This window comes from Lactuca serriola, chromosome 4 (assembly GCF_051521515.1).
Source record: "Lactuca serriola cultivar US96UC23 chromosome 4, Lser_US96UC23_V15, whole genome shotgun sequence".
In the NCBI taxonomy this organism is placed as follows: domain Eukaryota; kingdom Viridiplantae; phylum Streptophyta; class Magnoliopsida; order Asterales; family Asteraceae; genus Lactuca; species Lactuca serriola.
In genome coordinates this window covers 269,048,250-269,057,817 of record NC_136411.1, presented here as the reverse complement: position 1 = coordinate 269,057,817, position 9,568 = coordinate 269,048,250, and the positions used below count along the sequence as shown (strand labels likewise).

The 9,568-nt window shown below is 38.9% G+C and overlaps 1 protein-coding gene and 2 non-coding genes across 3 annotated transcripts; 1 reads left to right on the top strand and 2 right to left on the bottom strand.

Moving 5' to 3' along the window:
- Window positions 1-425: 425 nt before the first annotated feature.
- LOC145099342 (uncharacterized) lies at window positions 426-2,421 on the bottom strand. The gene is made up of 3 exons (XM_079036927.1): window positions 1,696-2,421; window positions 1,249-1,624; window positions 426-1,111 (listed from the first exon to the last, which is right to left on the bottom strand). The coding sequence occupies exons 1-3, from the start codon at window positions 2,419-2,421 to the stop codon at window positions 426-428; spliced, it is 1,788 nt and encodes a 595-aa protein (XP_078893053.1).
- LOC145049034 (small nucleolar RNA R71) lies at window positions 1,976-2,082 on the top strand. The gene has a single exon (XR_013683154.1). It is a non-coding gene; the product is annotated as a small nucleolar RNA R71 (small nucleolar RNA).
- A 2,312-nt stretch (window positions 2,422-4,733) lies between the features above and the next one.
- LOC145049064 (small nucleolar RNA R71) lies at window positions 4,734-4,840 on the bottom strand. The gene has a single exon (XR_013683182.1). It is a non-coding gene; the product is annotated as a small nucleolar RNA R71 (small nucleolar RNA).
- Between the last annotated feature and the right edge of the window lie 4,728 nt (window positions 4,841-9,568).

Below are 9,568 nucleotides of genomic sequence, written 5' to 3'. Positions count from 1 at the left end.
TTCAGCTCAATTTTCGATTGTGCGTCAGTTACCACAACGTGGGCATCCTGCCACATTGTGGTGTTGCAACTTTTTATTCCAGTTTGCGAAAAAAAACTTTGCCACGACGTGTTCTCCTCACCACGTCGTGTTGCCTCTTCTGTCTCTTTTCTTGCTTCATTATACTCGCTTTCTTCCAATAACTTCTCCAATTCTTGGAGGTCGAGTTCGGGATCAAAATTACCTTCATCAAGCACCATAAATCCCTCAGTTTCTTTTTCTTTCGAACCCGCTAGCTCTTTTTAAAGTACTTCATCCAACACATCGACAGAAAATGTCGTATCATCATTTATCCTTGAATGTTTGATTGCCCGATTAACTCCAAAAGGAACTACTTCTTCTCCAACTTGTAGAGTAAGCTTGGACTCTCTTATATCAACTAAATCTCAGGCGGTACTTAAGAATGGCCTTCCAAGTATGATTGGGACTTGCTCGTCTTCCTCCATATCCAACACAATGGAATTCGCGGGAAAAACGAATTTGTCCACTTTTACTAGCAAGTCTTCACAAATACCCTTTGGAAACGTCATATTTTTATTGGCTAAATGGATAACCATGTGGACCGGTCTTGTTTCGGGAAGATCGAGCTTCTTGAAGAACGAATAGGGCATTAAGTTGACACTTGCACCCGAGTCAGCTAGAGCATGACTTGTTGCAAGATTCCCGAATTGGCACGGCAAGGTTATACTTCTTGGATCCCCCATCTTCTTTGGTAGCATGTTTAACATTGTAGCAGAACAAGTTTCATTCAATACTACCTTAGATAACCCCTCCATCTTCTTGCGTTTTGTTAACAAGTCCTTGAGAAACTTGGCATATTTTGGCATTTCAATTAAAGCCTCAAGGAAAGGAATGTTAATTTCAAGAGATTTTAAGTGTTCTAGAAACCTCCGGTAATCTTCAGCTTGCTTCTCTTGAATAGCTCTACTGGGGAAAGGCAGTGGTGGGCGATATGGCTTTACAGGTTCACTCTTCTTTTCAGCATCTTGCCACACCGTGGTATTATCACCACGTCGTGGTGCTTGTCCATACTCATTTTTTTTACTTTCCTCTTGAACTTCCTGCTCGGCTTCTGGTTTGTTTATGTCAATAGAAGTTAAATGAGTAATAATTTTTCTGCTTCTAGTGGAGATGGCTTGAATGTGATCTCCTCTTGAGTTTTGTTCGGTATTTCCTGGAAGTCCCCCGGCGATCTTTCATTCAATTTGCTCGCTAGCTGCCCGAGTTGTTTTTCTATTGTAAGGATTGAAGCTTGTTGATTCCTAACGAGTGCTTGCGTATTTCTCATCATCTCTTGTTGTTCTTTCATCATCATTTGTTGACCTTTCATTAACTCTTGTTGCTCTTTAATCGTTGCTTCAGTTCCGCCGTGCCTTTTTTCGGAAGCGGCTACAAATCGGGTAAGCATAGTCTCCAAATCAGATTTCTTTTCCTCCGGGTGTTCTTCTCTTTGGTAGAAGCCTCTTCCTTTTTTTTCATACTTCTCTTCTTTGTCCTTCTTGTACTCATCATAAGGCAACCATTTTTTCTTGGGGTTTCTCCAATCTTTATCAAAACGATCACCACTCGAGTAGAAAGCTTGAACCTTCAGGTTTCCATTCTCATCAAGGTCAAAATTGTTAGTTAAATGAGGCCCATTTAGTTTTCACACCCAACCCGAATAGCATGGATTGTTTGATCCATCTTAGTCATTCTCCTATCCATGTTGTGCAACATTGCCAAAACTGCAGACATGTCTTCCGAAGCAACATTAGTCGATCCCCTCGTCCCATCATTCCTTAGGTTATAGTATTCTCTAGAGTGCTTAGAGAATTCTTCAATGAGCTCTTTTACTGCTGTGAGTGCCTTCTTTGTGAGTGGTCCTTGAGAGTCAAGGAGTTGCCTAGTTATCACATTCACTCCATCATAGAAAATGGAGACTTCTTGTTGACTGTTCAGATCATTATGAGGACAGTTCCTCAATAAACTTTTGTATCTCTCACATGCCTCATAAAGGGACTCACCTAGTTGTTGCTCAAAGTTTGCAATGGCCTTCTTCAATTTTGATATTTTTGAGGGAAGGCAAAATTGATCAATGAATTCCTCGTGCATCTTAGCCCATGTGGTGATAGATCCTGGAGGGAGTGACTTTCGCCATTCTTTCACGACTCCTTTGAACGTGACTGGAAGCATGCGAAGTAGAACAGTCTCGCGAGGCACATTAGGGGTGTTGAAGTAGTCTGCTATGTCATTGACCTCGTCAAGATGCTTGTATGCGTCTTCGTTATCTTTCCCATAAAATAGGATGTCCCTGAGTTGTGAAAGTATATGACCTTTCAGTTCAAAGTTTGCAGTTTCTGGAATCGCGGGTTGCACGAGTCTTGGGCCGGTATCGTCACGCATCCTTTTCTTCCATTCTCCCATGGACATTTCATCGATGTTAGCCATGGTGTTATCGGCTTCGGTTTCAAGATCAAGTTCGGGGTCACTTTCGTTTTCAGATTTAGTCTTCTTTCCGCCTCCTTCAGTTTCGTACTCGGTGTCTTCCTTCTTCGGGTCTTCGTCCACCAATGTTGAGATGCTTGATTCTCCTACTTTCTTTCCCTTTTTCTTGCCAAAGACAGATTTTAGACTCTACAACGGTGAATTATTTGGTGTTGAAGATCCTCCTACGACTTTGTCCTTATTCTTACGAAATGCAGATTTCGGATCTTCAAGTGGTGGAATCAAAGATGACTTTGATCCACGGGTCATAAACGATTTACAAATAAACAAAGAAAACATGTAAAAGAACAAAAACGAAAAATAAAATTCCTACAGTAGCAATACCACGGCTGGTATAAATTACCACGACGTGGTGAATCTAAAATACGAAAACCTAAAAAAAATAATAAAAATTCAAATCTAACTGCAAATAATCCTAAAATAGCAAATTAGAGTAACTAAAACTGAACCGTTCCCGGCAACGGCGCCAAAAACTTGATGTGAGTTTAATGTGCTTATATTTTTTCCAAGTTTTAATTTATAAAGTTATCCCTTCACTAGACTATTAAACACACTATGTAGTGTACCTAATCTTGCAATAGTATAGCAATGGTAAGTACGAGTGTCGAACTCAAGCAACGGTGTTTCAACTACTTTATTCTACTATTTAACTAATTAATAAGCAAATAAGAAAAGATTTTGTTTTCCTAGTTTTGCAAGACTAGATACTTAAATTACCAAATTAACTCAAAATTCACTTAATTAAACTAACACTAAACTAAGGAAGCAAACAAGTATGAATTAACCACGGTGAGAAAGAGACTTTCGTTCAGCTTCGGATTTGTTGTTATTATGGTTGATTTATGGAAGTGCAATGGAATTAGTTTCTTTTGTTACCGATTCCTAAGATGAACAAATTAGTATTCACTAATTTAATCCTTTAGCAAACTAGCTTATTTATTCGGTGATCATGCGGACAAACTTACTAGCTCACTAATGTTCAGTTCGAATTGATTAGACTTATAACTAATTGACCAATTTAGTTTATTGATTCAATTTGATATGCGATTTTTCGTCTTATATTAGCTCCTGTACTCTTTTACCCACTTTTGTACTTAACCCTAGGTTTTATTCAAAACTCTAGTCCTACAATTTTGCAAATCACAAGATCATAAGATTCAAATCTAATTAAGAGAGATGGTCATACTAACGTAATCAAAATCAGCAATAAGTAGAGAAAAGTAGTTACCAAAAGTACTTGAGGTTCTTTAATAAGCTAAATCAACAAATAACAAAATATCTAAATCCAAACCATAAAATCAACCACAAATAGTCAACTCATCCTAGGCTAAACGAAAGTCATGAGTATTTAGCTCATCATTTCAGCAAACAAAGTCACAAAAACGAAGTTCAAAGTGTTAGACATGGCTAAATCTAAAGAAAAATCGAAGTGTAAGTTCAATTGCCTTAATGCTCCTCCTTCCAATGGTTGTGAATGAGATCCTTGCTTCCAAGCCTTAATTCCAGTGTTTTTCCTCCAAAAGTGTCGAATTCTCCAGAGCCAAAAGTTCCAATTCGAAGGTTTATGTGATCTATTTATATTTTTCAAGAAATCAGGGCACCACATCATGGTGGGTTCACCACGTCGTGGTCATCGTGCTTATCCCGTATTCTCCAAGTCTTCAAAGTTGATCGGGATTCTTCAAGTCACCATGCCGTGGTAAGATCACCACGACGTGTTGGGCATGTTTTTCTTCATTTTAGAGCTTTGGTTCAAAGTTCCATCTTCCAGCCTCCTTAATCCAACTTCCAGCTTCCTTTTTGCTCCAAGCATGTCTTTTGGTCCCTACAACATGATTTATAGCAAATTAAGTATCTTTTGTTTTAATAAGGGCATAAAATTAATCAAAATATTAATGTATGTTGTATAAATATGTGTATAAATATGCACATATCAGCAGCTATTTCCGCTCTCGTTTGGTCCCGTTTACATCCTTAATGGGAAGGATCACGAAGATGCTTATAAGCATATTAAAGAAGTCATGGACATTGTTGACTATTTCCACATGCAAAATGTGTCTCGTGATGCCATTTTACTTCGGATGTTACTGGTGACATTCAAGGGAGCCGTGAAGGATTGGTTGAAATTACTACCCCCATGATCCATTACAACATGGCAAAAGATGCGCGAAGAGTTTATTGATCAGTTTTGTCCACCTTCCAAGATAGAAAAATTGAAGAAAGCCATTGGCAACTTTGAACAAATTCCAGGGGAATCACTCTATGAGGCGTGGGAGAGATACAAGGGTTTGATAAGAAACTACCCTCAAAACAACCTAAACGTGCAACAAGAAGTTTCCATCTTTTATGATGGTGTGAATGTCACAACTAGGCAATTACTCGATTCCCAAGGACCTCTCACGAAGAAAGCGCTAGCCGTTATTAAAGCATTGGGGGAATAGCTCTCCAAACATTCAAGAGAGTATCATAACCCAAGGAACGACACAACTAGAGGCATGGTTAACTCAATTTCCGATGATATGGCAGGAATGATGGCAAAACTAGAAAGTATGGATCGTAGGATGACAAAGATGGACCAATCCATTCATGCAATTAGAGTGGGGTGTGACAATTGTAGCGGGACTCGTCTTACTAAAAATTGCAATCTTCATGAGAACGACAACTGAAAGGCACAAGTTTGTTATTCAAGTGGCGATAGATACGAGGATGATTGGCGAAAACCCAAGAAGGAATGCTTCCTTATGATGAGTAAAAGAAGGCAAAGGAGGAGAAATATAGGAAAAAGGCCCGAGGATTTTATCAAAAAGAAGAATCGGTGCAAGAGAAGAAGACGGATCTTGAAGCTATGTTAGCCCGATTTGCTAGTGCTTCTGAAAAAAGGCATGACGATTCAGATGCTGCCATAAGAACAAAAGATGATGATGGATCAACAATCTCTACTCCGGAATCAACAAGCCTCAATTCTTAATATTGAAAAAAACTTGGGCAACTTGCTAAGCAATTCAACGAAAGAACATCGGGTGGACTTCCGAGCGATACCGAGAAGAATCCTAGAGTGGCGCATGTTAATGCAATAACAACAAGTTTTGAGCAGATTTTCACTCCTATGACTCCAGTCCAAAAAGAAGATCCAAAAGAGGTGCAAGAAAAAGAAGGAAAAACTGAAATTTCGCAACCAGAGTACAAAACTCGACGATTTCCCCATCTGATGAAAAAAATGCAACTTCTTTGAATAAATACCAACCTCCCTTGCCATTCCCAGGACGCGCATTCCAAGAAAGTCAAAATGGAGAATACAAGAGGTTCTTAGAGCACATAAAGGAACTTCATGTGAACATCCGATTCATTGAAGCAATAATTGAAACACCAAAGTATGCAAGTTTACTTAGAGACCTCCTCACAAATAGGAAAAAGATAGCTGAAGTAGAAGAAATAGTCTTGAGCGAATATTGTTCTGCCATTATGACGAATGCGATACCAGAAAAGAGGGGCGATCCAGGAAGTATAACTTTTCCTTGCCAATTTGGAAACTTGAGTACCACTCATGCATTGGTAGATTTAGGAGCTAGTATCAACATTATGTCATACTCATTTTTCAAGAAGTTGAACCTACCAGAACCCAAACCTATCCAAATGACAATCCATCTGGCTGACAAAACAATAACTCGTTCAAGGGGAGTATGCGAAGATCTTCTCATCAAAGTGGATAAGCTTGTGTTTCCTATTGACTTCAAAGTTTTGGATATGGAGGAAGACCATCAAGTGCCAATAATTCTTGGGAGACCATTCTTGAATACTGCTTGTGCAATAATTGAAGTGCGAGAATCAAAACTTACACTTTGGGTAGGGGACAATTCAGTCACTTTTGGAACCAATCAAGAAAGCAAGTGCGTTGAATTTAGTAATGATGAGATAGATGCAATTGATGAATTGTTGGAAAAGGAACTAGTTGTTGGGTCAAAATATGGTTTATACTTTGCTTTTCTAGGTAAATGTATTTTTCTATAATATTTTATAAGTTTACAGCCATGTTTACGGTCAATGGATGTTTACGGCCGTAAACCCATTTATGGCCCATATTCCCCAAGGATATATAGGTATTAGGTGGTTGAAGAGGGATTGATGAACAGAAGAGAGTGTACGGTCTAGAGGAGCATATGTGTGTGTATTCTAAGGTGTTCTAGAGAGAGAAACTAGAGAGAAGAACAAGTGTGTGTTAGTATGTGTGAATCTCATGTAAATGATCATCATTCTCTCCATCAATAGATTGAGATTCATATTATTCTTCTTCTCCTTCTCTTCTATTTGATCTGACATCATCTGTTTGATTGCGATTCCGCACCATCAAACGGATCTGATTGATACACAAGCATTTTGGGGACTTACAATTGGTATCAGAGCTTGGATTGTATCAGTCAATTTTGTCAAATCTAGAGCTTATTTGATCTTATTTTCGAAAGATTTTCGCGTTTTTTGATAGATCTCTGAAAATTAGGGGGGTTTGTTCTTCGCGTTTTTCATAAAAACGGGTTTTTGATCGAGTTTTGGAGCAAAAAGGGGGTGAAAAACGTTGCTTTTCACGTAATCTGCGAGGAGTTTATGGCCGGCGGTTTGCGGTCGCCGGAGTTTGCGGCTGACGGTTTACGATGGTGTTTGCGGCTTGGAGTTTGCGGCCTCGGCTCAGTGGGATAGGCTCGGCTCGGGAGCATCAATGGCTTACTTGCGCACTTCAATAAAAAGGGAAACGAATTTGGGGGTGCCGGGGATCGAACCTGGGTCCCCAAGTTCATCAGCAACACGCCTTACCAGTTGAACCAACCAGCAACTTGTTACAAGCCTTTCGATTTTAACTTAAAACCACTCCTAGTCGCACCACTTTCGCAAATTTAACACTTTTAACCCCAAAATTCAAATTCTTTTAATATTAAATTCTATTTTCTTCCAAAAAATTTAGCTTTTAGTTTTTAAATTTCTAAATTGACTTTTTACTTTTAATTTTGACTTTTGACCTTAAATTTTGTCTTTGACTTCCAAGTTTGACCTTTGACCTTAAACTTTGACTATTTCATTTAACTTTTAAATTTACAAATTTAGCTTTTTGGTTTGACTTTTAAGTTTGACTCTTTAAATTCGACTTTTAATGGTTTTTGAGATCTACGAGGGAATTAAAAACATGAAAGAGAGTCGTCAGGATATGTTAAGAGAAAACTTCAACATGTTCAATTATATCCCTGGAGAAACCCTGGAAGCTCAGCTGCAGAGATTCACTACTCTCACTACTGAGATGAATATATTTGGGATCTTCTTGAACAAGTCCGAGATAAATAAAAAGCTACTAATTTCACTTCCGAAATCGTAGGATATGAACGTGGCTGTCATCAAGAAGACAAAAGATCTCATTCATCTTAGTCTTGCTGTTGTAATTGAAGAACCTGACACTTTGAAGTGTGGAAAAACAATAAGTTCCGCAAACATCCCGGTCAATGAAGTTTCATGCTCTCAATCATGTGAAGCTACGATTAAACTTCTTCATGAAAAAATTGATTTATTAAAAAGAGAAGTTGAGGACCTGAGATATGAAGGATATCAACTCATGAAAGGACATAAACCCCTAAAGGCTAAATTGGAAGCACAAACCAAAGACTTTAGGAGGCTTCAAGAAGATTATAACAACAAATGTGAAACTTATGACTATGTTAAGAGACAACTTGCTAAGTTAACTGCTGAGCTTGACACATTAAAAGGCAAATTTGAAACTGCAGATTTTGATTATAAAACATTTGATGTGTCAAGAGAAGTAGTTGCAAACATGATAGACCATTGTCTGCAATTTAAAAATAACCAGCAAAAAGGTCTAGGGTATGATAGTGTTCTTCCACATTTCAATCATAACTACACATCCATCCCTATGACACAAGAAGAAATTGACAAGGAGGCACATCTTCATTATGGCAAACCATCTGGATTTGTGTCAGGAGGTATTCAGGTTGAAGATTCTAATGTTTCTACTTTATGTGTAGGTAAAGTAGCAGAAGATGAGAACAAGGAGAACACTACTGAACAAACCAATGACTCCTTGAACTATGAATTTGTTGCTTCGAACTCAGCTGCTTCTGATCAACCTGCTGTTGAGAAATACAGGCCACCAATTCTAGTGAAACAGAGTGCCTGTTGTAATTGTGCTTATGGGAACAATAAGAGACATGTCAAGGATACGCCACCAGGGGCAGAAAGAAATAACTTCACAGTAAAGAAAAAGACTTGTTTTTCACTGTGGAACACCTAGACACATTGCCAGAAATTGTCCTAATCGCGCATGCGTTCCCTTCTATGCACAAGGCTGGCAGGACGCGCAAAGAGGGAGATTTTCCAAAAGAAACCCCTCAAGGTCACGTTCAAACAATGGTGACTGGAACGTGCAGAAGGCCAAGAATCCGAATCCCAAAGGCAAGAAGGGAATGTCGGCCAAGAAGCCAAATCCAAGAGATGCTCCCGTGAAGCCAAAATCAAAGTCATCTCAACGGTCGACATCAAGATCAAAAGCAAGTACTGAGCCACCCATCAGATCGAAAAAGAAATGGGTTAAACCCAACTACAAATGGGTTCCAAAGGCTCACTCTCCCAAATCTTCTAATGATTCTAATATTTCTACATCTTCTGTTTGTGATAAGCAAGACATGTCTTGGGAGAGAGTACATTGCAAAGATGACAAAGGTCAACCCAGTTTCAAAATGGACTGGGTTCCAAAGACCAACTGATCCCGCTCTGTGTCGAAGCAGCTATGGAGGCATATCATCAGACTTCGGTTTGTTGGTAGTGGCTGTTCCAAGCACATGATAGGAAGCATCTCTCAACTGTACAACACTCAGAATTTTGTTTGAGAGTATGTGTCCGTTGCAGGAAGGGAAGAAAGGAAGAGATCACAAATGGGGTTAGTGTTTAATGACATGAAGAATTTTTGGATCTGTTCTAAGATTATGCGTGGTGCTCTCAGACCTTCTGGATGCAAATTCAATCGGTGACTTGTGGTTTGAGTTTTCTTCTC

What these genes read in the sequence shown, in the direction of transcription:
- LOC145099342 (XM_079036927.1), bottom strand. Translation starts at nt 2,421, where the DNA reads ATGCGTGACGATACCGGCCCAAGACTCGTGCAACCCGCGATTCCAGAA. An exon ending in AAACAATCCATGCTATTCGG is followed by an intron (nt 1,625 to 1,695) that starts GTTGGGTGTGAA and finishes GGAAACCTGAAG; the next exon opens with GTTCAAGCTTTCTACTCGAG. An exon ending in ACAACTCGGGCAGCTAGCGA is followed by an intron (nt 1,112 to 1,248) that starts GCAAATTGAATG and finishes TAAACAAACCAG; the next exon opens with AAGCCGAGCAGGAAGTTCAA.